Below are 27,325 nucleotides of genomic sequence, written 5' to 3'. Positions count from 1 at the left end.
TTTCTGTTCTGTCAGGTGTCTTTGTCTAACTGAAACCTACTGGTCCAGGTGCCACCTCCGTCCACGACAGGAAAAAGTAATGGCCCAAATTCAGAACCGCTGATCAAAATACTGCTGTGCTAAGTGGCAAAAAACTGATTTGTGTGCACTATTGAAAACCGGGAATGTGTTTTATAAAAAGAATTCACAAGATGTCCGAGTAATTACAACAGATTTAATGCAAAAAAAGGAAAAAATGATGAATTTGTGTATAAAAACAAAACACTTTATTACAATTAGGCTGAAAAAACCCAATGAAAACACAACTACTTTACAAGTACAAATGTTTTTGTTGATATTTACAGTTTTTTTTCCTTTCACATCAATAAAAAAAGACAATTTATGAGAAAACACAAAATACTAAAGTACATGTTTACAGTGTATTTGCTGCAATAAAAAACAAATGACTAAAGGAACGTGCATTTATCTCCATTCAGGATCTATAAACAACAAGGGAATTAGACATAAAAGGGACTATTTATGAATACATTTATTCTAATGGACAGCTCGCATTCCCCAATGCATAATTACTCATCAGCCTCATATCTGTTGAGTAACCACTTAGAAGGCAAGATGAATTGGGTCGTAGATGTGGGGGACATTTTTAAGTTGTAGCAATATCAAGAAACATTCCACATTTCATGGATCAAATGAAGACAAAATTAACTCAGTTGATTCAGTAATGCAAAATTATAAATCTCCACAGAATTGCGGGCAGAAGTGCAGTGATGGATCTGCCAAAACTGTTAAGGTACGAGTACCGAAATGGTGAATTTGTTATGTTATCTTGAGATATGCTCAAGTTAAGATATAAGGTCTGGTGTCCCAGCTGCTGTGAGATCCATAAGAGCGCTTCAGCACGACTGTACCGTTACATGTGTGCTGCAAACAAACACTTGATCAATCCAGTTTCATTAGTGCGGCTCTTCTAGCTCCCCCCGCTGGGCTTGGCAGGAGTTTTGGCCCTGATTCCGCCCTGGCGAGCTTGACCCTTGGTGGTCTGTTGGGGCTGAGTGGGCTGCAGCACTGGGGACTCCGTGGCGGAGGGTGCTGCTGGCTGCTGGGCAGGGCTGTGTGGAGGAGGCGTCTGGATCTGGGGTGAGGCGGCTGCAGTCACCACCTGCTGCTGGATGATCTTCTGCTGGACCACCTGGGCTGTCGCAGTACCAGCGGGAATCATTTGCACCTGAGCAGAGGCGGAAGTGGCTGCCTGGGTCAGAGTCACAGTCTGAGGCTGGATCTGAACAGACAACAGCAACAATAAAAAAACATTTAGATCCTGTTTCAGAGGTTCAGGATGAAGCACCAGCCTGGGACCCAGACGAATTATGGGAGCTCATTTCATTTGCTCTGCTAGACAACGGTCTGGATCCCCTCCATTGGGAAGTGATTTCCACCAGTAGAAATCTTGCTGGTCCAATCACAACTTATTATCTGATAATGGCAGGGGTTTATACCATGACGCGCAGATAAGCGACTTTTGTAAACAACTAAGATAGCTGCCCCTGATGAAGGAGCATTTGACTAAAAGTACCTGATATATTTTCACATTTCTCCCCCCAAAACAGCAACACTTGTTCACAGACATTGTGTGATCATCATCACAAGCATGTCCTCTCCGCTGTTGACATTTTCGGGTCGCTCAACAGACGTCACGAGTCGTTGCTCTGTGGCTGTAGGTCAGTCCAATTGCGTACGGGGGCATTTTGGTCTTAGTCTGTTGGTAACACCTCTTGGAAATCGAAAATAGAGAGGTCCCAGACTAATACTCATTTAAGTATTAGTCTGACTACGCCAGGCTAGCGAGACACTCCACTGCATTTAGAAGCTTTTACAAAGAACAAGAAAAGCTCTTTATGAACCATAACAAACAAAAAAACTTTCATAATCCTATAGCCCATTTTCCAGATAGTTCCATGACCACAACCCCATAGTGATGTTTAAGGAGGATATAGACTGTCTGAGGATGTGAGGTGAAAGGTCTATGAAACAGACAGAGGTAACCAGGCTTTCAAGTGATCAGCCATACAGAAGTTACATACAGGAGCAATGCTCAGCCTAAAACCCTACCTGCTGAGAAGACACGATTTGTTGAATATTGGCCACGGTGGGTTGCTGCTGCACTATCTGTGGGAGCTTAGCAACCTGATAAGAGAAGTAAACAAGGAAACCTCACATCAATACACAAATCCATTGTTTATCTGCAAATATTTACTTTGCCATAATGACTGCCACTGCCACAGGGTGTACCTGGATTTGTTGGGCTCCAGCTGTTTTCTGAGTCTGGGCGATGGAAGTGGTGAAGAACTGGGTCTTGATCCCTGGTTGGAGTTGGGTAGTGGCAGCGTAGGTCACCTTCTGTTGCGGCTGCTGGGCCGCCTGCACTGTCACCTGCTGGGTGCCAATCTGAGGGAAATAACAAAACTGAAGGTCAGGCAGTAACTCCATTCACTTTACTTTTTAATATTTCAAGAACTAATACATTAGCAGGAAACAAATTTATCAATGGACATATATTAAAATCTGCATATGATGTATTTGTTGCTTCTGTTGAGGATAGAAACTGGCAAAAAAAGAAAAGAAATTCCAGTGTGTTGGTGTGGCACGTGTACCTTCTGCTGTACAGTGTTCTGTCCTTGCTGTGGCTGCCCCACCTTCTGCTGGGCTGCGGCTGCTGCCTGAACCGCTGCCTGTTGCTGCTTCTTCATCTGAAGCAGTTGCTGGACTTGCATCTGGGGGAAGGATGGCGTCAGCACAGGCCCACCTGACGGAGAGGAGGAGGAACATGACACATAAAAACTCTGGGACATTTCAGAAGATTGTCACAATTGCATATTTTTCACAGTTACAGGATGTCACAAAAAGTTTTAACGACAGAATTAAAATGACAGAAAATGATGCTTAACATGATAAAAAACAAAACAAAAAAAAACACTTCATAAAAGCCCACATGGAAATGCAGAGCAACAGACAAGTCAAAGTGATCAAAATCATTCCAACACACCGGTCTTCTGGGCCTGGCCTATAGCCACACTGATGCCTGCTACAGTGACTGGAAGTGTAGTGACACCGGCAGATGAAACCACAGCTGGCACAGAGACCACAGGAGGCTTGGTGAGGGTCACTTGGGCCGTCTGTCCCGCCTGGGCCTGAATCTGACCCTGAGTGGGCACTCGAGTCTGTAAAGGGGAAGTGAGCAGAGTAAAGAAGAGAACAACATCTTTATTTCAGTGTCAGTGAGACTCAAAGGTGAAGAAAGCATTAACAGCTCTGCTTTAGTCGGTCACTTAACTCCCGCTGACGCTGTTAAAATCTTAGACTTTCATTTCTGGATGTCTGAAAGCAGAACTTCAAACTCTTCTTGACATTGGGCAGGAAGTGAAGCCTTATATTGTATAATTGGGGCGTTAATTATGCTAATGGCTCGCACAAATGCACACAGGTGGCATTCATCATGTTAAAGCATGTCAATTACACACTTTACTGAAGATGGAAGTGTTTGATGATTCATGTGGTCTGTTCGTACGAACTTGCGGTGCAAACAAATGTAAGAGAAATTTAGGATAAGAATACTTGTGTGAGGCTCATTGTCTTGTTAACACGCCACTTTTCATTTCCTCTGATAAAGTACAGCAACAATAACATAAAATTATTTCCTAAACCAATCAATCTATTTTGATTCATAATATTACGAGGATGTTCTATGCCATTAGACTTTCTCTGTATTTGTATCAGATACAATTCTTCTTTACACAATCTTACCAGTCTGGCCACTTGCAGGTTGGCCACAGTGGTGCCAGTCAGCACCGCTCCTGGTCTGGTTGCTGCCACAGCTGCGAGCTGGGGATTGGCTTGGGCAGCCTGAGCAGGCTGCACCTGGGCTGCCTGCTGGGCCCCTGCAGCCTGTTGGCCCTGGGCTGCTGCTGCTGCAACTGCTGCAGCGACCTGCTGCTGTTGCTGCTGCAGCTGCAGCTTATGCTTGTGCATCTTCAGCAACTCCTGGAGAAACACAGATTGCCAGTGAAAGATGAGTTTGGTTAACACATGCTGTTATTAGAACTCTTACACAGTTTCAGCATGTTGTTTACAGGGTAAATCTCAGAAACGTCGCAGTTACAGCTGCTCACATGGAAGCTTTATCCAACAGAGTATGCAGTAATTGTGTAAAGATGCTGCTGCTGGTGTACCTGGGGTTTGCCCACAGCTTTGATCTGCGGGGAAGATGCCTGCTGCTGTTGATGCTGCTGCAGCTGTTGCTGTCGGAGCATCTGTAGGTGGGCTGGGATGAGAGGCTTTCCTTGTGACAGTTGCATACCTGTGGCTGGATGGAGGGCAGTAGATAAGTCAGATCTGTGTGGGATCTGATGTCTGATCAGAAAAAAAGCCTTAAGTTCAATTACCTTGCGTGACCTGAGTGACCAGTGGGCGAGTCTGTGACTGCCCCGGGCTCAGTGTGGTAGAAACAACTGCAGATGCTGTTACTGGGGTAACCGCTCGAACACCCTGGCCTGTCGCTATGGTGACCACTTCAGTGGGAGCAGTAGCAGCCGTAACGGCTCTCTGTTGTGTGTGGACCACCTGGGCTCCAGCTGCACCAGCCGGCTGGAACATCAACAATGACAGACACACAATGAGCAAACCACTATGACACTTGTGATGATCATTGGGTCTTAGAGGGTGTATTGGGTGTGCATTATGCTTCATGTGCCATTTCAAAAGGCTATTTGCATCATGATTCCCTACAGTTGGTCGGTGGCTGAGTTCAGTCAGAGCAGTGGTAATTAATGAACAGGACTCACAGACAGGGTGCCTGGTATGACTGGAGATGCCAGGCGTTTGTTGGCCTGGAAGGGACTTGGAGGAACTCCAGCTACTGTGTTCACAATCACATTCCCCCCTACAGTGGCTGGAAGAAAGAAATATAAATAAGTTAACCAATGGAACTCCCAAAAGCTCACAGTTGTAATGACAACTGCATGAGTGTTGACGTACCAGCCTGGATGGTTGTTCCCACAATGGAGTTTTTTATGGCTCCAGCCTGAAAAACATGAAATGGATGCTTATGAGCCTTCACGGGGTAAAGTGGCATCTTTTGAATCGCACTACATGTTGAAGATTATTGGTGGAGGATGTTTTTGATTCTCACCAGAACGGCTGCATTAGGCACAGCAGCTCCGGCCACTGTGGCTGCCTGGGGGACCTGAGCCTGAGCCTGGCCAGCAGCAGCAGTAGTCTGGGCCTGGCCGGCGGCAGCCGGGGCCTGGGGAGCTCCAGCCTGCTGCTGGGCCAACTGCTGAGCTTTCTGCTGCTCTGCAAGGGCCTACAAACAGACACAAACACACACAATGCACAAAATCAACATAAATACAAGCATGTCAGTAAAAAAACATTTCTCTATCTGACAGTGATGAAACACAGCTCCTCATTTATGACCCTTAGGAAGAAAGGGGTAAATTTGATGTGTTTATCTAGTTTTTAATCTTATTTTTTCTTCCTCAAATATGAATGGAATTTTTGTGGAGATCCTTTTCTTTGATTGTGGACAGTGCATGTCAGCACACATGTTGGGGCATTCCAGCATATCTGTACATGAATGGAACAGTCCCCGTGAGAGGGAGGCAACTATGTCTACTCAAGTGTAACACAAGCATGCAGGTTGTCCCTCCAAGTGAAGTGTCAGATTAGCTGTGTAAACAGTAAAATAAAAAGCTATGTTTGTTGAAGTAAGACCTGCATGGCACAGCATATGGTTAAACACATCTGTAAGCATATGTTGGCACATGGCTGACAGTCACCTTTTTCTCCTTGGCAATTCTTTCAGCACGTTGAGATGCAACCTGAATGGGTGGTAGGGGCTTGTCGTAGCTGATCCCACTGAAGAAAAGAAAGGCATGTTAAATCTTTTTGTTTGTTTCTAGATTAAAATAAAGTTTAAATGAATAGCACAAAAATGGCGAAATCAAACAAACCTTTCTGCCAAGACTGATGCATGTTTGGGATTCTTCTGGAATGGATTCATTCCAAGCCTGGAAATAATGTAAATTACATGAATGCATCTCAATGTAAATCACTATAAGAAAGAAAACAACAGCTTGAAATGTAGAGGATTTTCTTGGTTTCCATTAATCAGGCTTCGTTATCTAATGAATGAACATTGATCATATTAAACTCAATAATTTAACAGTTGTTTAAGTAAGATGTCATGAGAAGCATTTTTCAGTTTTGTAAATCTAATGGTTTAATGTTTTAATGTTAATGGCTCCTTGATGAGTCTAACATAATCAGTATAAACAAACAATGAGCAGCGCTTACAGTGGTTTTATAGGGGGGCTCCTCTTGCTTGCGATGATCTTCATGAGTTCAAACCGGCTGTTGTAGAGCTGAATGTGAGTAGCATTGTCATCTTGTGTGTAGATCTGACAGGTCCTTAGAGGACGACTGTTCTTGGACTGAGTGTATACAAACACACACAATGAAGAGAAACACAACAAAAGTGAGTTCAGAAATTCAAAGCATAAGAAAAAAATGATCACATACACAGAGCAGGTTGGGGTACCTTGTATATGCTCTTTGTTTTCTTCTTGGGGTTCGCCTCATACACCAACTGAAAAAAGTTTAGAGGATCGGTTCAAACAAACAAGTACAAGGTGAGTAATCCAGTTTACAGCAAAAGTAGGATGTCCTTTACCTTGCCCTCCTCTCTGGGAATGATGACATTCTCGTAGCGGTTGCGACACTGTTTGGGCGAGCGGTAGATGCGGCTGCAAGAGTTCACCACGTCGCTCACCAGATCCCAGTTAGGAGTGTGGGCAGGAGACACGATTGTCAGGTTCAGCGGCAACTCCAGTAGCTGCTTCACAGCCTGTGAGAAGCACAAGTGTGATACTTGGATGCTGAGTATACCATACTAAGAGACATTAAGTTCAATAGATTTAATCATCACCATCAATACATTGTTGAACAGCACTGTACAGTACCTGAAGTAGAGCCCAGTCCTCACTGATGAGCCACTCGGGGTTGTCCTGGCCGGCCTCCATGGCAGGTTTAACAAGCGAGGGTAACGGCTTGGCAAAGGGGGCCTGCTGCTTGAGGGAAAAGTTCTTTTTCTGGTCCTTGCCCTCGCGGCGAACTTTCAGCATGCTGGCCTTTTCGAAGAGGGAGCGTGGAGGAATGACCGTCTCCCCGTGGCCCTTCTTTTTCTTTCTCGCTGCTGCTGGACAAACACACTTGAGTAAGAACAGAGATACCAAACAACCAGCATGTATCTATTCTTTCAAAGTCTTTCTCTTAAAAATATGGCGACTTCAAGACGTATAACAACAATTCCCACTGTTAAACATGTTCATGTACTGGAGGTTTAACACTGGCATTCACAATAACACTGCTCTCTTCTTTTAAAGCATTGGGTGCGATTACAAATGCCACATCAGCCCCCACCAAATATAAAATAGTCTTAATACAGTACATGTATCTCAATATGTAATCAAAGCCAGTTAAGGACCAACATTTTGTACAACAGAGTTATTATTATTAATGAGAAATCTTTCACCTGAGGGATCCATCTTGAGCCTCTTGTTCTCCTTGCGGATGTAGATAGGAGGCAGCTTAGACTCGGGCATGGGTGTGGTGTCATACATCAGCATCATTACAGAGTCGATGTAAATGTCATTGTCATCCTGTGGTGGTGTGGGCGGAGTCCAAAGCTGCGTTGGAAAAGTCAGAACAAAGTCAGAAGACAGAGCAGGATATCATGATGTGCCTCAACACAAACTTATTTGGAAGAGAGTAAGGAAGGTGCAAATTCTATCCCAGTTATTTCCTTGTAACATCCCATTGGTGTCTTACCGGCATTATTTCTGTGTGGCCATCCTCTGCATCAAACACATACTCCTGTTGAAACGCACAGAAAAGGTTCATGTCAGTCCACACATCTCTTTTTGGTTGCTTGGCAGTTGGCACAGATCACACTGGCCACCCACCATGTTGTAGGCATCCTCTCTGGTGTAGGTGAAGAGATCTTCATCTCCCTCCATCATCTGCCGCTCCTCCTCCTTCAGCCTCTGCAGCTGCTGCAGCTCCCAGCCTCTCTTAGAGTTCTCCAACCGCTCCTGAGGAAAAATAAACACAAACCATGAATCAATCAGTCCAATTCATTCAAATTAGATTACAGTTAGTTGATTACAGTTTTAGTGTAAGTTACCTTGAGAGCAGTTTCATCATCACTGATGTGGAGGTACTCGAGGTAATGCAGGGCGTACCTTTCAATTGGTGTGAGCTGTTTGAGATTAAGTAAATGTAAAGACCAAAAAACGAACAGCATTTCATTTTATGTTAATTTATTCCATGTATTTGTTTTGTTCCGTTTCCTCTGGTTTCCAAACAGTATGAAGAAAAAGAAATGCTACCTGTTCCATGACTGCATTTAGCTCCTCAATCTGAGCAGGCTCTTCTTTAGCTTGGCCCTCTGACTCCAGGATGTCATGTGATGACTCTTTGCCTGCTAACTCCTCCGCTTCCTGCTGCTGCTCTTCCTCCTTTGGCAGGGCGTCCAGGTTTATGCTATGGAGAGCCTGGATGTAGGGTCTGGCCACTCTGGGAGAAATGGCTTCAGACGCCGATGGCTCTTGGTGAAGGACGACAAACTCCTCCACCTTCTCTCCTGACCCTGCCTCCACCTCAAACAGATCCTGGATTGTCCGCTAGAAATGCACAATATCAGGCCAGTTACTTTATTTCCCAGGTTGAACAAGACTATGGCAATGGGTGTTCATTAACAAGTGGAGGAAATGGCAACTTAACGGATTGGAGGTTTGTAGTTTCTATGAGTGCAGGACATCAAGACAGCGACTGAATCTTACTTGTGTGAGGAACGCCAAGGTGTAGTCAGTACCCTGCGCAGCCACCTCTCTGATCAGGTCCTTGGTGCCATTTTTCAGCAACTTCTCTTCGATGGAGTTCCCACTTTCCAACCTGGGAAACACACACAAAAGTAAACATAGCACCAAAGTTGATCATGATCTATGTTTAATTATGTTTTACCAGTTACCAGGTAGTTAAAGACAACAACATTTGAAAGTAGTTTATTAGTATTCATAAAATACAAAATCAGATTTCCCTCTATTAATAATATCACCTGTATATATGTATATCCTTGGAACGTCCTATCTTGTCACACCACTCCTGGGTGCGGGCATCCATGCTTGGATTGAGGTCTGTGTCGTAGAAGATGATGGTATCTGCGTCAAACACGGTCCCAACAGCAGAGCAGCAGCGGTTGGTCAGGATGCTGCAGAAAACCTGCCTGTTCCTGTTGAACTTCTTCAGATTCTCCTGCAGGGACACAATACCAAGCACATGAACAGACTAGGACAAAGGCCAAGAAACAGATTTCTCTGTATTTTCTTTACTTATCTCAGTAGTTTGAAGCAAACTATGGTGTTTACCCCTTTGTTTACCCTCTACAGTATCAGTACACTATCTTCATACTCCTTTATATTTAACAGTTAGATTTCCCACAAGCTCATTAAAGATTAGCTCTCCATTATCCATTTTGATGTGACTAACAAATGAGAGGGATTACATAATGGACAACAGTTGAGATAAAAACAAGGGCTGTAGCATGTAAAATTTCAATTTGAAAGTTCAGGCACAGTAGGGACACTGCAGCAGCAAATGGAAAAAGCTTTAACCCATTAGCCTAAAATGACTCATGTCTCTCTTGATGTCTGACAGGAACAGAGTCCAGCAGGGAGGAAAGAGAACAGGATAGTTTGTCCCTTAGTTGAGCCAGAACTCTGCACTGACACTGGGAGGTCCATATGTTAGACAGGGAGACACAAAGGTAAAGATGCATGTGTAGGTATCTGGGTAAAGAGTATGCAAAGTCAATGTAACTGTGGTAATTTAGGTATTTTGTTTTTGTTTCGATGTTTAATGCTGATCGATGACCGAACATAACGCAATGTAACTAGTTTTGTGCTCTTTGACATTAATTTTTGCTATAATTATATGCATCATTTCCAGCGTCACAACAGCCCATTGATGTTGATAACACTAACTTAATCTAAGAAAATAGGCTGTTTTAAGTGTAGCTTGCCATGCCGATTTAAAAGGAGGTGGTTTTTACCTGTCGTTCGTCAGGAGAGAAGCTTTCATCAAGCCGTACATAAGTGAGCTGCCTGTAATCGAGGAAGGCCTCCAGGATGTCTAGCATCTTCACCATCTGAGTAAAGATGAGGACGCGGCGGTTCTCTGACCTAAGCTTCTGCAGAAGAACAGCAAGAGCTTCCAGTTTACCTTTGGAAAAGAGAAATAACAAAAGTTGTTAATCTTGGCATGGTCAGATTTTTGTTTCAGAAAGGTTTACCTCAGCTGCAGAGATTTATTTTTGTTGTACAGTATCAGTATCTGTTTCCTACAATAGGAGCAGGAATACAATTTTGTAGCGTGAGCCTTTTGCTCTAACACCAGCAGTCTTTACAATGTTTGATGACTGAGTATACTGAGTATACCAAGTATACAGCAAAAATAAAATCGCATTTACTGAGCCCAGAAGATGGTTGTGTATGATAGACCAATTTTTTCTGTCTAATGAAATATATAATAAGAAAAATGTAGAATGAGTAAATCGGGCAAGAAGGATGCAATACATAATTGTTATCAGTTAATTCTGTTGTAGTTATTCATAGACGTTTTTAATTAATTTATTTTGAGGGGAAAAATGCATCGCTAACCCGAGTCCATCTGCATTATCTGCATATCAGGAAAATGGAAGAGACGCCTGGACGCTAAGTGGTGGATGTCAGCACTGTGGGGGGCAGAGGCCTCTTGTAGCCGATAGCGAAGAGACTTCTGCTCAAGGCTGTATGGGACCAGGGGATTGGCTGCATACAGGTGAGGAGTTTGTGCTACAGCTGGAGGCACCACACACACAAGCCTAAGACATGACAACAGAATATATGTTCATTAGAAAGTGAGTAATTGGATTAAGAAGTAAAACATAAGGAATTGCATTATGATAAAAAAAAATATATTGGGAGAGATGGTGTTCATTTTGAATATTGCACAAAGTGTTTATATTACCTGACCAAATACTTCTAACAATATGGCTAATAACTAACACAGTATAACCCCAATGCATAGATGTGGAAGATTTTTTAGTAGGTTTTCAAACAACATTGAGTATAGAGGGGGCTTTAACACTGAGCTGAAGTACCTCTTGATAAGGCTGTTGGCAGCCTCCAGGCGGTCCTCCACCGAGAGCAGAGAGGATTGCAGTGTAGAGGTGGAAGCCATGCAGGTTCTCTGAGCCCTGAGGCAGCTCTCTCTGCCCACCCACATCCAGCCTCCCGCCGTCAGGACAGAGTGACCAGGCTCCGAACTCAAAGTGCACGCCTGCAGCAGGTCTGACCCATACAATACTCTGCGACTGCAGCGTCGCTCGTTCGCCTCGAACAGGCGACTCAAACGCTCTTTAAGCTGATGTGTCTTTTCTTCTGAGGACTCCTGAACAATACAGAGAGATGGTACACACAGCTACATTTATTCATTCTTGTTCAAAAAATTCAGTCTGCGTTCTTCAGATGAAAAAGTAAAACAGGGCACTATAAAAATGATTTCGCTTGAAAGTGTGTGCTTACTTGAGAAGCAGCATGAGCTGCAATCGTGAGCTTGGTGGGGGCTGATGTGGCATTTGTAGTCGCACTCAATGCTTTAAAAGAAGAGAGCAGTGTTATTGTGAATGCCAGTGTTAAACCTCCAGTACATGAAAATGTTTAACAGTGTAGGTAATGTATCATTTTATGTCCCTCAAAAATGTCTTAACTTTCATCTTATATTAATGAATTGGCATTGGAAGAATAAGTCACATTTGTGTTAGAGACAGTTAATCAGAGAAAATAATAAAATATTTGTACTGTGAATGGTTCACCTTGTTGGGCTGTTGTTAGGGCAGGATGAGGTGTTCCAGGTGAAGATGAGGCATTGGAGACAGGTGCAGCTTGTGGTATTGTTTGCATTACCATGGGTCCCTGGGGCCTGATGATCTGCTGCCCTGGAGCTGACACAATCTGCAGGATGTTTCCTAATTATATGACATAAACATTGAGCAACCATTATAGGAGTTGCCCTCATGGAATGTAACACTAGTAAGAATGGTATTGAAGAATGGCAAGACCAAGATGGACATAAAAAAAGAAGCAAATCCAAAAATGCAGAATAAAACCAACCATTTCACGCTATCAAGATTAGTAGTTACAGTACATCCATATCAAGAAATTGCAACACAAAAAACAGAAACTAAGTTTAAGATAAAATCTAGACAAGACATATTTAATTCCTAAGGACTCCTTTGTTATTTACATTCATTAAGGAGATAATAAAAAGATAGGACAAACGAGGGGACAGGTTGAATAAGTTTCCAGAATTTCATATATAATTCGGTATATATTTCTTAAAATGATTCTACCAATATGAAAAGCAGGTGAATAAAATGGAAATGTCAAAAGGAAACAATGGAGAGAACTATGTTGAGGTAAAAAAATGTGACAATGGGATGTACATTACCGAGTGTACCTTGCAGCTGCAAAGGCTGTCCAGTGGTGAGCTGGCGGAGCTGGCTGGGAGACAAAGTGAACTTGTTACCCTGAAACTGCAGTGTGACGGGAGTCTCTGGCTGGGAAATACGATTCTGACTTCCTGCTATGTTGGCCAGCTGGGCAATCTTCACCACATCTCCACCTTTAATTAAAGAGGAAGAACAGACACTTCATCAAAGACAGCATTAAAAAGTCAAGTGAAAGGACTCACATTTCAACAGTTATAAAACAATATACTTTGCATCAGTTAGTTAAAGGGTGAAAAAAAGACAAAACATGCAGAACCAGGGTGGATTAATCAGTGGAATGAGCACAGCCGCCCTCCACAACAGAACCAGAGCAGCTCCTACATTTATAAACCCTGAAGGGAAAAGAAAATGGATGTGGGGGAAGTCCTCAGGTGTGAGAGAGAGCCTGAAACATACACAAAGCACTGCACCTGACTGCCTTTTCAAGCCAAGGCACTGGTCACAGAGGAGAATATGTTGGGATTGGTTTAGGGAAAAATTATATTCTGTCAATAAAGTATATAAAAGTATGATTAATTTCATGAAATTTAATTTTTTAAATTTTTTAAAACCCTGTACCCCTTGTAGCCATACTGATCAGGCTTAAATTAGAAAATATATGTAAATGAACATGTATACATGAATTGAATTTTACTTGAATTTTTTAATATTTCAAATATTGCCATTTGATGCATTTTTCAATTTTTTCAAAATAGTTTGCGAATGGCACAATCAACCTTGGATTCCTCAGTCCATATGTTTCCGTCCATCCTTTATGTATCTTAAACTAAAGCAAATCTCAGGTCAAACAGAAAAGTCATTATAGTAAAAAAAATACATAGACAGAGCTACCAGACAAATGTGTCATATAATACAGGTGCCAACTATGCGGGATGTTCAAAACACCTCAAACTGGCAGTGAACCTCTGAAAATCATTTGACAATTTTTGCGCACATATTAGTTAGAGTGATGACAACAACAACCAGTGAAGGGTAAATACCAATAAACAGGTTTTTAGGCATCAGTCTAAAAGATTCACTTATGCTTTGGAAACACTCGATTTTGATTGTTACACAAGTAAAAGTAAAAAAACTAAAACTAAAAGAAATGTTATTACTGTTGCTGTTAGTTATTAACTGAAGTTATTAACTCAATGAATGTACCAATTGTTAGTTAGTGGGCACATGATATTAGTTTACATGAACTAAGTTTATATACCACTGATTTATGCACACAAATTATATTTAAAAGATGTTTACTTCAAGATTCAAAGCATTACAGCAAGTTGGAATAGCTGAAATATGTTTTCTCTTTTTATATTTAAAAAGTGTGTTGCTACTGAAAAGGTTTCTCTGTTCACATTTGAGGCAGAAAGGGTTGTGGGACCATTTCCACATGCTTTACATTGATGCTTAACATCAGTGAAATCATAACACTAGCAAAGAAAAAAAATGAAAGAACCAAAGCTTCGGGGTTTTGTCCTGCAGCTGGGCTGATGCAAGAGACAAAGAATATTAGTAAACTGGGGGGAAATGATTAAAAGAAGGGGAGGGGCATAATAATTATGTTAAATAGTGTAGTGATGTGCAGTGTACCATAAGTGGGCCGTTCATAGTGTACATGCAGGTTTTGAGAAAGAAACTGGGGAGTGCTGAGGCTGTGGAGATGCTGCTGATATACGTAGCTACAGATAAAAAAAATATTTTTTTTACCATGAGTTGTATAGCTACTGAAACATGGCATCTCTGCCACGACCAAAATCGCTGCATTATAGTGCAGTAGCCCATTGCACATTTGGGCCCATGTACAAAACCATTTCTAGTGAGAAATAAACCTGAACACATATCAGCAGTGCCCCAAGTAAATGCCTCAATGTAGAGAACCTATACTGTTGTGCCAGAGGTGGAGGGGGAATGCTGAGAGGGAGGGGAGGGGAGGCCACTTACTAGGCAACCGTGCCTGGGCCTGGGATGTAAGAACCAGCCTCTGGGACAGTAAGCTGGGCTGGATGGCATGGCTGGGGGCTAAAGCTGGCCTGGGGACCTGTGATAATCCAGGCTGCCTGATGGGAGCCATAGATCCCATGACTGGGCCAGCTAAGCTCTGGCCCAAAGCCACAGGGGCAGCCCCCAACACATGCTGCCCAATGCCACTGTTCCCAGTGGAGGCGGCAATGTTGCTGCTGCTGTTGCTGACAGGGGGGGAAGTCTGGGCTCTCTGAGAAGCCGTTCCAGCCGCTGTGAAGTACAAGGCAATGGGGTATGGGACCACATGTTAGGTCTAACCGATATGTAGTCAAATCATTAGTATTATCAAACAGTTTCCTCTGTATATTCACTCAGCAGTGGTGGGACAACACAGCAAGCAGGGTCTGGGGTGTTACTGATCAATCACTGCAATTTCATTAATGAAAAAATGAAAAAATTGGTGTGACAATGATTGTGTATCTCTAGAACATTAGTACCATCCGAGTGGGTTTATTTAGTGCTGGTCAAACTTCACCCAAACTGCTGTAAGTGCCTTTTGCCTGCAGTTCTTCCTCTGAAATGTTCTTTGACTGGTAGAGGATCAGGGCTAGTTGTCCCAAAATGACATAATAGTTACTCAAGATAAACGTTTAGAGTATTGGAAGCTGTAGCTGCCTTGCAATAGTTTTAGACTTGCCCTAATGGCTGTGCTGCCATGAGGGGACACAGCGACTCCCACCCACCACTGCTGCCTGAGGTATAAATGTAAACATATGAAACCTTTGGTGACACATCAAACTTGCCAGTAAAGGTGAACAAATCCTTTACTGAAATGTGCTGCAAATACAATATATAACTGAATGGGAACAACATCAATAATGTTTTAACCATGACACAACAGGTACATTTATTTCCAAAAAATTATCAAAATCATGCAGCATAACATTGTATAATGCACGAAACACACTGGTAGAAGAATGTGAGGTAAAGGCCAACAAAAGGGGTCGTTTAAAGTTGGACGTTAGATGTCACCATCTGGAATCCTTTAGTCACTGTAAAACCAAATATTCCTGTTCTTTAACGAGTGCCTGCCCCTGAAGTGGTCTTACCATGAGAAGTGGCATTAGTAGTTGCAGGAGTGACCGGGGACTTGCCTCTGCTCTGGGCTGATTGGCTAGTGGTGGAGACAGAGGTGATAGTAGTAGCTGTGGAACTCTGGCCTGATGCTGTTGTGATGGCAGCCAGACGACCTTCTGGGTTTGTCCCATACTGCACTGGCTGGAACAATCTAATCAGAAAAAAAAATTAAATGATCGCTTTGCGTCAGTGTTGTATCAATATTACAATAGCACGTTCACATTTTAAAACAATTTGAAAACGTCTGAGGATCTCCACATCGTTTGGTCATGTTACATGGTATTGGAGATTTTATTGCAGACCTCATGGGTTTTATCGGGCATTGTTTGGGTCGTGGTGGACGATCTGGACTGGTGTAGATCTCCTGGATGAGCTGCTGAGTGACCTTCAGTTTGGGTACAACCTCTTCTGTCTGATGCCGAGTCAAGGTGTTCTCATTATTGATCAGATCAAATATGGACATGTTCAAAATCTAGGAGGATAATGAGATAAAAGAAGCAGGAATGTATCAATGCCAAATGATTAATCACATTTTAAGGAAAATTAATACAACATTTTTTTCAATTTAAAAAAAGGGAAAAATTGAACTTCAAAGAAACTAATTTTAGTTTAAAAAAAAAATCAATTAGTGGATCAACTAATAAGCCTTCTTTCCACCACACCTTTCCAAAGGAAATAATGAAAAATACAAATTTCAAGTTGCCAGTGCCCAAAGTGATGTCTAAATGATACCTATTTTACCCATTCAATTATATTAATTGTAAACACATACATTTTGAGTTTAAACGGTTGAACATGGTTGGTGCAATTCAGAAGTGCAAAGCACAAGCGTATACCTTGGTTGAGTCATTCTCAAGGGCTCCCAGCACCAGTGATGGGACATTGTATTGAAGAGAGGAGCAGAAATAGGAGCTGCTGGTCTCTCTGGGTGCCACCAGCTCAGGATGGTTACACACTTGCTGTAATTGCATCAAGACCTGAAGCACACTTACGAAATGGCCTGTCTTCAGTGCTTCCTGAGCTCTGAGGAAGGAAACATGTATCAATATTTCTAAATATAGACATCTTGGCACATTATACTATATCTTTCATCTTCCCTCAACTACAATAGATTATATTCATCTTTCCAAGTAAAACTAAAACTAGTTTTAATGCTAATGTTGAATCATTTTTGGTACTAAACATTTGAAGAAAAAAAACTTAATATCAGAAAAAACTTAATGATGAATGTCATAGCCATAAATCATTGTAATAAAGATTCAAATGCTGTCCAGTAATTCATTAGTAAATTCCCTAAAATTTAAGGTATAATGCGAAAATTAAATTTTTAGTATGTGATCTCGCATCTCTTTACGAGACCAGATTAATCTGTGGTGCTTATCAAATATTTCCCAGTGCCTGTAAGAGTAAGTGCAACGCTTCTTTGATAACACAATGTAAGTATGCATACGGAGCTCATATCTCACCCTGATTGAGTGAGGATATCCTCGTAAAGGCTCTTCTGTCTGTTGGAGAGACGGCACTTTAGGATGTGCTCGTACTTCTTGGGCAGCTGTTTTTCCACGTCCCTTTTGGAGCGTCTCAGGATGAACGGCTGGATCATCTACAGTTGAGGGTGGGTGAGGTGAACTTATTGTGTTTCAGAATTTTAATGTGCAGTGAGGTTTACAGTTTAATGGGCAGAGGGATATGCTGGTGCTATACCCACCCTGTGCAGACGGATGACTAGCTTGTGGCAGTAGTCCTGGTTCTGGTCTGTGCCTGCCTTAACGGGGAAGTCAGAGTAAGGCCTGGTGATTCCTGGCAAAAGGAAGTGGATCATGGTCCACAGCTCCTTTAGAGTGTTCTGTAGAGGTGTGTTGATGAGAAGAATCCTCTGCTCACTGGAAGATGCACAGAAATATCTTACTTAGTTACTCAGTCTGAAGAGCCCTGTTAGATGCATCTTGTCAGAATATTAAAAGTGATTTTAACATGGACATGGAAATAATCTCAGCAGTGAAATAATTCGCCAAAAACCACTTGCATATATGCACATGAATCTCTGTCACTCTTTAGTGCTGAGATCCTCAGGAACACAAAATATTGACTGTTAATTTACAGATCACTGATAAATTCAATAGTTAAAACCTATAATCCAGATTCTTGATAAACTGGAATTGATCATATTTTTCCACCCATCTCACCTTCTGAGAGCAAAGACTGTTTCCCAGTGTTTCTCAGTCATGTTTTTTATGTGCTGCACCTCATCCAAGACCAGGTGCCTCCACTTTCTCCGAAGAAAATGGCTCTGGTCTTTCATCAGCAGCTTGTAGGATGTCACACATACATGGAAGCTGTTGGCTTCCCCCCACCACTGTGGATCAGACAATGGGATTATTTAAAAAAAGAGACCCCATATATTGATAAAGTAAAAGTGTTGTTTAAACACAGCCAAAACTACCATTCTCTTCGATCTCCGCTCCCTTCTGTTGCCAAGGTACAGGAGGATTTTAAGGCCAGGGCACCAGCGCTTGAACTCCACCTCCCAATTTAGCAACTTGCACGTCCTTACCACAACAAGGTGGGGTCCCCAGATGCCTGTGAACAAAAGTATTCACAATTTAATATAATTTACGATCGCTATGTAAAAAATAATATGTTTGTGCAGTCTCATACCTTCTTGACCAGCTAAGTGGGCCATGTAAGCCACTGTCTGTACTGTCTTGCCAAGACCCGTCTCATCGGCAAGAATGCCATTGAGGTGTTTCCTGTGAAGGTTTACCAGCCAGTCCACACCGATTTGCTGATACTCTCGCAGAGACCCATGGAGAAGGAAAGGAGCTGTGCTGCGGGACTAGTAAATAAAAGGTCAGTTAAAAATGATAAACAGATTTTTTTTCTTTTTGTGTCTGCGAAGTCTCTATGTGTCTTACTGAGGAGGTTGTCCTGAAGCTGCCCTTGGGCAGGATGAGCTCTGTGGCGGCAGCCACTTCAGCTATATCTTTGGCAGGCTTCCCATTAGTGTCACAGGAGGAGGCTTTGTCAGCACCACGGTACTGGTCCACACACAGCAGAGAGTCAATCAACACTGCTTCAGGTGGACTCACCACAGGAGTCTCCATTTCTGGAAATTAAAGAATATCAACTATTTTAGAGTCACTGCCTAAAACAGCTTTGAGGCTGAACATAACATTTTTTTTTTTGATGACAAAGGCACCTTCCGTCTCTTCCATGTAATCCTCTTCACTTGGACTAGGACTCGGCTGAGGCCACTCAAAGCTATCAACATAGGCGCCAGCATACTGCTTCATCAAAGCATCCAGAGGCATCTCGGCTAAAAGACAAAAAGAAAAGCATTGAGTGAAAAAAGCAAACACCTGTATTATATCTGGTACTTGAAAAGTATATTTAACTGAGCATAATAATGTTTTTATTTTGTGCATTAATTTGTAACTTGATGAGAATTTATTTTTATATATTGCCCATTTGCCCAACTTTCACTATATAAATACCAAAAGTGTTTATCTCATGAATTATCACCATTATGAGCAATAATAGCATATATCATGCATAACATAATTTGTTAACACAATTAATACCATTCACAAAACTCTCAGCCATAAAGAGTGTCAATACATGCAGTGTACATTAATTTCAAGATATGAAAAGAAAACTTGTCCTCCTTAATTCTGCTTTTCCACATGCACATAGGAATCCAACAAGAGTAAATAAGTACCATTTTTTGCAAGGTCAACAAGCTCTGATTTGTGATCTGCCTCCCCTTCCATTGCCTCCTGTTCCTCCATGGTGCTCTCTTCATCTGGGACTGAAAGAAAACACAATGACCAGTCACAATTAAGTTTGCAATGTCAATGCAAATGAAAAAACACCAAGAACTCTTTAAACATTCATGTTAGTGTTTGGTTGTTTTTTCCGACATAAGACCCCAAATATTATGACACCTACCATGTTCATCAAACACAGGAAAACTTGATTTTCTTTTTTTTGTTGAAGTTGCTGCCTCCTATAAAATGACCAAAGAACATATTAAAGGATATTTAAGATGCAACAAGTGAATTCTCATTAGTGTATGAGTGCATCACTTACCTCTTTATCACTCTTCTCTCCGATTGACTGACCGGGTACTGTAACACATGTAATTGAAGTTCAGTACAAAATTAAAGTAGTTAGTTTGGGTAGATCAGCACAGTTCAGCTTTGAACAAGAAAAATTGAACGGGAAAATGAAAACCATTGATATAGAACATGGTAGTTGCTCGATGGGGCATACCTTTGGCTGAGGCTTTTTGTAAGCGGAGTGCTTTGAGCCTCTTTTCGTAAATTTCAAACTGGAGTTTAATTTCCACAACCTGACAGAAAGAAAAACTCATTCAGACTTTAACACATTGTTTAAAAACCATGACAAGGCTTCACAATAAAAGAAAAATAAACAAATAAAAAATACCTGCTCAATGTTTGACCAGAAGAATTCCACCTCTCGGGCTATTGTGCTAGCAATGTGCCTTAGGTGAATTTCTCTTTCTTTCTTTGACCTCTCTTCACTTTTCTTCTGCTCTTGATGGTAACGGGCACATGTGCGAACAAGCTGTAGCAAAGACACGTGAGGCGTGTTGGCTTTTAACAAGGCATCAGTTGTAACTTGTCGTTTTGCTGATTTTTTTGCTCTGAATTACTCCATCTCAGCCATACCTTCTTAGCGGCAGCCTCTTTCCATCTTCTCTCCTGGGCAAAATCTGCTGCCATCCACTGCATCTCCTCCAGGAGGTAGTCCCAGTGGGACTTTGGACGTGAGGCTTCCACAAGCTTGGGAAGTCTACTTGCTGACCACTGGCCCTCCTTCCTTAGCTCAGAGATGCGTTGATGCACTTGACTCTCCTGAGAAATAGAAAGTGCACATGGCATTAGAATAGGAATAGAGGATGTTCGTCCTTGTTTCAGTTGTTCCAATCAGAGATAGGGCGTTGAACCCCAAAACTAAAACCTCTCAGTGGGCACACTCAAATAAAGGGAATGCGCAAAACCAAAACATTTAAAGAACAAAAACAACAGACATTATTGGGCATTGTCAGTAACCTTATGTCAATTGTTCTTCTTTGTCAGATTTCAAGATAATCAACAGTGAGGGAGTTAAAGTATACAATCTTTACTTTCACTAAGAAAAAAAAACTTCAAAACTGTATTTTGTTGTATTAAGTTTAAAAACCAACACATTGCTGTATTTAAAACATTTAAAAGCCAATTTCAAGCCAAATGTTTTAATTTATTTATCTTTTTCCAGATTAGGTGTACATTGGTAACTCACCAGTTTGGCTTGCTCAACTTGCTTATCCTGAGAACCCTCCTGTGAGGACTGCATGGTCGCAGTTTGACCAAAGCCACCAATTTTGACTGCGGATATACCATTTGTCCCAGTCAGTTTGGACTGGGGGCTTGTGTTGATGTTAGAGGCAAGAGGACGGAGTGGACTTGCAGTGTGGGGGGTTGTAACAGAGTTGGGCGTAGAGAGGGGAGCAGGAGAAATGGAAGTCATGGATATCGAGTTGGTCATAATCCTCTGAACTGGCTGGTTTGACTCTGTACCTGGGCGAGCAAGTGTCACCGTCTATAGAGAAGGGAGTTGGGAAAAAAAATCTTAACAGGAAAAATAGCAGTTTCCCCCTTTAAGTCTTAAATACACATGAACATTTTATTTTTATGGATTCATGTCAACTGACCGCTTGTCCCGACTGCAGAATGGCCTGGGATTGTTGCTGCTGAGGTTGCAGTTGAAGATGAAGACCTGGCTGCATCTGCTGCTGCAGTTGGGCCTGGAGCTGTGTGTGGGGGTTAACTGTCGCCAGGACAGGCCCACCCGCCTGCACCTTCACCTGGGCCTGAAGTTGACCACCAGGCTGAGATGTATTCTCCACTAACTGAGCCTGCTGAGAGAGTGTCATGGGTAGGCCTGCCATAGGGAGGCCACCTTGGGGCAACCTGCCAGGCAGCTGGGGAGGTGGGGTGTGCAGGCTGGCTGCATTCTGCACTGGAGGTCCTTTGGATGGGTCGTATTGCTGCTGGTTCTGTTTCTGTCCTGCAATGTGGACCACTTGAGGAGTAGGCGGCATCCCGCCTGCACACATAGTAACCAAATTATAGGACACACAAAGGGGTGGTACAGAAAGACACTAAAAATCAATGCCAATATTATCAACTGAAGTATTTTGAAAAAATTAATTTTGTGCTCTTGCTAGAATCAAAGAGGATTCAAATGTAATTTAGTGTTCGGTAGCTTTTCCTTAATACATTTTAGAGGGACCCCTTTAAACAAGTAACATCTTTTGAAGCTGGTAAGTAGATAATAAAATAGTACTTTTAAATTTTAAATGACCGAGCTTCCGATGTCAGAGCTCCTCAGAACCATGAACTAGATGTACTGTATGTATCAACAGTAGTGAACTACTTTCTGATGATCAGAGCAGAAACTAATGAAACTCATACAGCAAAATGATTACAGAAGAAATGAAATCAATGTGATAATCTACATGTCTCTCAAATAAAATACTACTTTGATTAATGCAAAACCAAAACATTGCATTTCAAATGTTGAGAGAATGTGTGTAAAAACATCAAAACTTATACATGCAATAAGTAAGTTTCTTTAGAGAGGAAAATATAAATGTTACAAAGGAAAATGAAAATAGGAGACATTTTGAAAGTAAAGAGACAGGGAGAAGAAAGGGGAAATAAAAATACAGAGCGGACACTCACAAAAACACTATGTTTGGCATGCATGAAGCAATGTCATTCTAGCGGTAACCAAGGCATCTGGATGCCTCACACAGCAACATAGCACAGAAATGAGCAAAAGGACAGACGTGGGGTCTTGCAGACAGCAGGTGTGAGCGGAGCTGTGCACACTAAAGCAGCGCCTGCCTTACCTCCCTGCACGTCACACCACCTGGCCTAGACGCCATCAACACCTGGCCCTGACACACCCACACCACCACAAACGCAAAAACCTGTGCCGTGAACACAACTCCTCCACATCATTCCCCTCCTACCTAGACTGAGGGAAAGAATCCAAGTCAGAATAAAATGCCATGAAATAACATGGAAGAAAATCAACCAAATGTGAACATGAGATAAAAACAGACAATCTTGAAGATGTCACATATGAACATTAAGATTGATGTTTTTAGAATCCTCGTCGATGATGTGAGGACGGACAGTTGGACAGGGACGGACTTGTGAAGGAATGATGATGGGAAACCAAAGGGGGAACCATGACACGTAGATTCATAAAATGGGAAAACAAGAAAACCCCATTAGAAAGTGAATGTATTCACACAGGGTTCCCACTTTCTGTGATCCATCTCCGAATATGACGAAAATCCATCAGCAAAGGAATGTCTGTCCAAATAAAGACTAACGGTAAAAAACTTCAGAAAAGAAGAGATGGATAACGACGGGTGATCAATAGTTATAACTAAAAAAGGAAAATCATAAGACATGGCATCTTCCCATTGAGTGGCTACTCTTCTTCAGACTTGGATTGTCTTCTTCCCCATTTATCCTGACAGAGAGAACTGGTGCTGGTAGAGCTAAGCTTCTTGACTATTAAGTAATCCAGCAGATGGCTAAAGATCTGTTTGTTGATCCTACTTGGAGTTGTATTCATTGAAGGTGAAGGCTGAGATTCACTTTTTTTTTTATCTCTCTACTTTGTGGAAGGGGATACGTCCAGCAGCATCGAGCAGAGCACAGAACGGCCTGGTAGTAGCACTCCTACCTTGCGCAGTTGGCATAAGCTGCTGGAGTGGAACGCCAGGTGATCCTAAAGAAGATACACCAGGATGCTGGAAAATCAGCCCATGGCGACCAACGTCAATCCGGGACCTCTTAGCCTGATCTGGGATTCAAAACACACAATACCCTCGTAACGCAAAAAAAAGTACTCGGAACACATGACCTTCGGAAGACCTTACAGGTCACCTCTCCTTCCTCGGGTTAAGACTTCAACACAGAGCGCTAGTAGAGGATGCCAAATATCTAAAAGCAGAAGCAATTAGAGGGAGAAAGGAAAACAAACAGAAAACAAAGCAAACGGGGAGGAAACAAAGCAACATAAGAGAGACAGGAGTCTACAATCCTTGCCCTACCTGCTTGCACCATAGCCTGTTGCCTCTTAAAGGCATCCATGTCTCCAGGATTTGTAATGGTGCCAGCAGTGGTCACTTGGTGTCCCTGTAAAAACAAGCTCTTAAAGAATTATTGAGGGATTACACCATTTTAAATAGATTAAATAATAGTAGTGAGTGCTTAAAAACAAGCATTGCCTTTATTACCTGAAACTGCTGCTGGACAGAGAAAGCTGCAGAAACATTGGGTGGAAGCTGTGTTGCTATGGCAACTGGTGTAACTGCTTGGCCATCCTTTCCCGTAACAACCTTTACCTGAAAAATATACAAATTTGAATGATGTACATTATTAATCGGCTAAATGAACAATATTCTAATTGTAAAATTCCAACTGGATCTCACAATAACAGCCAGCCAGCATACCTCATCATTAATGACCTCGGACTGTTCTTCTTCTTCCTCCTCATCTTCAATGTCCAAGTCGTTCTGTCTCAAGTAAGTATACAATGGAACACAGGGCTTCTTCTTAAAAGCTAGGTAGTCCATCATGTTCCCTTGCAGGTGTTGCAGAAAGAAAAGCTCGATCAGATATTCTTTGAACACTTCCTTTAGGTTCTCCATCTTCTTGTTGTGGTGCTCCAAGCACTGTTTTCTAAGCTGGGCTATCTCTGGTGTAGAAGGAGAAATTTCCTCCAACTTCTTGGGAACTTGCTTCTTCATAGTACCCACAGTCAGGATGGTGGATGCAAGAGGATTGTTGGTGCTTCCTTGGGGTGGACTAGTGAGGGATGGGCTAGAAGGGGGAATGGAGGAAGGTATACTGAAAGTTGCAGCCGTGGTGGTTCCTACTCCAGCTACCACACCCCCTGAGGTCTTCTCAAAAATCATAGGGCGTGCCAGCTGTCCTTGAATGATACTGCTGATTTGTGGTGGTAGGTTGGAAGTGGTGATGTGACCAGGACTGCCAAGAGTGGGGAGAGCGGCACCAGAGGCCACTGGACTTTGAGGTCCGAGGTGGTGGATGGTGCCCCCAGTCTGTGAGTGAGGCTGAGAGAGCCGGCGTTCCCTCACAGAGCCTGGTGCTCCTGCAGAGGCCAGCTGTACCTGGCCAGCTGTGGCTGGGGCAATCTGGGCCAGTCCTGTCCCATCCTGGTAAACAAAGTGGCCACTTCCTGATGGACTGCCTAAACTGATTTGTCGCACTAACATACCAGTTTCAACAAATCGTGTTGGACTCTGTCCACACACACCCAGTGCTGTTGTGGGTGCTCCTGGCCTGGTAACACCTTGCAGAGGGACTGGGCTATGCTGGGTAGGACTTTGAGGCTGCATGGGTTGGGGCACAGGCGAGGTGACCTGGATATAGGAGGATGGAGCATGCTCAAACCTCCACTGAGATGCAGTATGCTGGAAGCCTGGGGATGCTGGGTTTTGGATGGGGAGTGGGGTTAGGGTGATCTGCTGGTTACCAGTCACCATCTGTCCCACATTTTGTAATGTGATGTTCATGTTCTGGCCAGTGACTGGGCTACGACTCATGATTATCTGATAATTGGGTGATTGAGGGGCTGAAGGGCTGGCAGCGGAGGAAAATGTGGTCACGGGCGACTGAGGGTGGTTAACTGTAGCTTGCTGCTGCGTAGCTGCCACGTTAGGCTGCTGCGGCGGCTCCTCTGCTTCAGACCCGCTGATAGACTTGGATCTCTGGAGCTGTCGTTGCATATTCTGTGATCCACTTCCATGGTGCATTGCGTGACACTGTTACTATGTCTAAACACAATAATCTGTGGAAAGGGCAAAGGACACTAATAAGTGATTTTTATCAATTAAATATGAAATATAGTCAGATGGATATGTTTAGGGGGTTAACCAAGCACTGCAAACACTATCAATATGTAACATACCAAAAAATAGATCCCTCCTGGTCCCAGATTTCAGACACCTTATTGATTTTTTGAATTTGAAAGAATATACAGATGATAATGTGGATACTGCCATCTATCCATTTAATATATCAGGGTATATTGAGTCAGTGTCTGGAATGCTGAAACTTAAATAATTTCAGTAGTGTTTTGTGCTAATATTAGTTTTTTTCCATTCACATTAATGTGATGATGTAAGTCACCATAGTGTTGTACCTGAATTCTCAGTTTTATATACTGGATTTACTGGATTAACCTAAAACAGACATTTATGTCTGGTTGTTTTTATGTACAAACAATTCCTCAAAGGATTTCAGGGAAAAATATTTCCTTTGTAATAATGAACATAATATGTTGATATCATTTTGCACACATTGTACAAGAGGATTTTCTCCAAACTGCAGATTTCTTGTGTCAAACTGGTAGACTATAGCAATTTCAAAATACATACACACGCACAGAGATCAGAACATACTTGCATGCAGTTAAATATTCAGAGGTTGCTAGAGTACACCTTTAACGTAATATTCAGTTCAGTCGTTTACTGTCATTCAAACGCTTTAAGACATGAGGGAACGAAATTTTATATTTAATAATGTAAAAACAACTGTGTGTAATTTTAAACGGGCATAATATAAACAACAAGCAAGACAAATACATTACATATTCATCTAGTTCGGTGAAGGAAATTATACGTCTGATCTACGGTACCGCTGAGAAACATCTGCATTTTAAACAACGGTTATGTATCGTTACGGATATTCGTAATGGTGATTTGAACAGCTACTGTTGGACTGTTACAATAAACAACGTTGAGAAACGTTCCCGTTTTAACTAGACCACCGGTTTTTTTTTAAACTCTAGAACTGACATTATATATTCAACCACAATGACCTACATAAAAAGAGGATTTTCTCAGTACTTGCTTGCCTTTTCATTGTTTGTTGGGACGTTAACGTTAGCTCCCAATTTCAGTGTAGCTCCGGGGCGGACCGTAAAATAACGCTTTCTAGCTAACAGCGTTACTATAAGACATTAACCGTCAATTGTCCGATTCTTTTAACACGTTACAGATTGGGCTATAAATACACCAAAAACCTATCACAATGTATAACGTATAAACAGCTGCAACAACATCAATTACTTCGACCCTTACTCCGAGACCGAACGAGCTAATGCTAATGGTGTTAGCTCGTTACTGCTAGCAGGCCAGCTGCCAATCAATAAATACATTTTATCACCTCTACGTTGTTACTTACGGGGAATGGGGCTTCTGTAGTAGTGTCATAAATCCTAGGTCATGATTACAGTAAGTCACATGCTGTAACAAATGTACCTAGACGAAAAAATAAAATATCAATATTGCTAGCGGCTAGTCAATGTTTTGGAGCTAATTTCATTCAGCAACATGGCGACCGCGGCAACCTTTTGTGTAACCCGGATGTAGTTCTGTCTCCAGGAAGCGGTAACACCATGAAATAATGACGTTCGCATTTCGCCTTTCTTCCTTTATTATTTATTATTTAAATACGATGC

At 42.2% G+C, this 27,325-nt stretch overlaps 1 protein-coding gene across 5 annotated transcripts; it reads right to left on the bottom strand.

The window, feature by feature from the left end:
* Positions 1–200: 200 nt before the first annotated feature.
* On the bottom strand, positions 201–27,224 carry ep400 (E1A binding protein p400). 5 transcript variants are annotated; one of them, XM_035639635.2, is made up of 54 exons: positions 27,049–27,224; positions 24,291–25,651; positions 24,075–24,182; positions 23,889–23,973; positions 23,519–23,638; positions 21,465–21,859; positions 21,053–21,352; positions 20,440–20,625; positions 20,195–20,335; positions 20,021–20,099; positions 19,838–19,875; positions 19,697–19,754; positions 19,467–19,556; positions 18,948–19,064; positions 18,664–18,854; positions 18,407–18,584; positions 18,192–18,328; positions 17,935–18,104; positions 17,457–17,631; positions 17,215–17,351; positions 16,585–16,771; positions 16,051–16,220; positions 15,721–15,899; positions 14,591–14,881; positions 12,604–12,777; positions 11,969–12,121; positions 11,679–11,749; positions 11,255–11,544; positions 10,773–10,975; positions 10,166–10,335; positions 9,173–9,369; positions 8,898–9,009; positions 8,445–8,738; positions 8,240–8,314; positions 8,019–8,147; positions 7,885–7,929; positions 7,589–7,742; positions 7,017–7,249; positions 6,728–6,901; positions 6,596–6,643; positions 6,352–6,488; positions 6,009–6,065; positions 5,835–5,913; positions 5,186–5,359; positions 5,032–5,077; positions 4,839–4,945; positions 4,440–4,641; positions 4,227–4,360; positions 3,802–4,038; positions 3,044–3,218; positions 2,652–2,803; positions 2,290–2,445; positions 2,110–2,184; positions 201–1,279 (listed from the first exon to the last, which is right to left on the bottom strand). In XM_035639635.2, exons 2-54 carry the CDS (start codon positions 25,614–25,616, stop codon positions 968–970), a joined length of 9,423 nt encoding a protein of 3,140 aa, XP_035495528.2. In that variant the 5' UTR covers positions 25,617–25,651; positions 27,049–27,224; the 3' UTR covers positions 201–967. The 5 variants fall into 5 exon arrangements, with proteins under 5 accessions (XP_035495528.2, XP_035495530.2, XP_035495529.2 ...); XM_035639637.2 differs by having other exon boundaries at positions 201–1,225; XM_035639636.2 differs by having other exon boundaries at positions 12,613–12,777.
* Between the last annotated feature and the right edge of the window lie 101 nt (positions 27,225–27,325).

This window comes from Scophthalmus maximus, chromosome 19, assembly GCF_022379125.1.
Source record: "Scophthalmus maximus strain ysfricsl-2021 chromosome 19, ASM2237912v1, whole genome shotgun sequence".
NCBI lineage: Eukaryota > Metazoa > Chordata > Actinopteri > Pleuronectiformes > Scophthalmidae > Scophthalmus > Scophthalmus maximus.
Note: the sequence above shows the minus strand (reverse complement) of the source record. Positions and strands in the feature narration are given on the sequence as shown.

What these genes read in the sequence shown, in the direction of transcription:
- ep400 (XM_035639635.2), bottom strand. Translation starts at nt 25,616, where the DNA reads ATGCACCATGGAAGTGGATCACAGAATATGCAACGACAGCTCCAGAGA. An exon ending in GGCCCAGGCACGGTTGCCTA is followed by an intron (nt 12,778 to 14,590) that starts GTAAGTGGCCTC and finishes CTTTAATTAAAG; the next exon opens with GTGGAGATGTGGTGAAGATT. An exon ending in GAATTGCCAAGGAGAAAAAG is followed by an intron (nt 5,360 to 5,834) that starts GTGACTGTCAGC and finishes GTCTGTTTGTAG; the next exon opens with GCCCTTGCAGAGCAGCAGAA.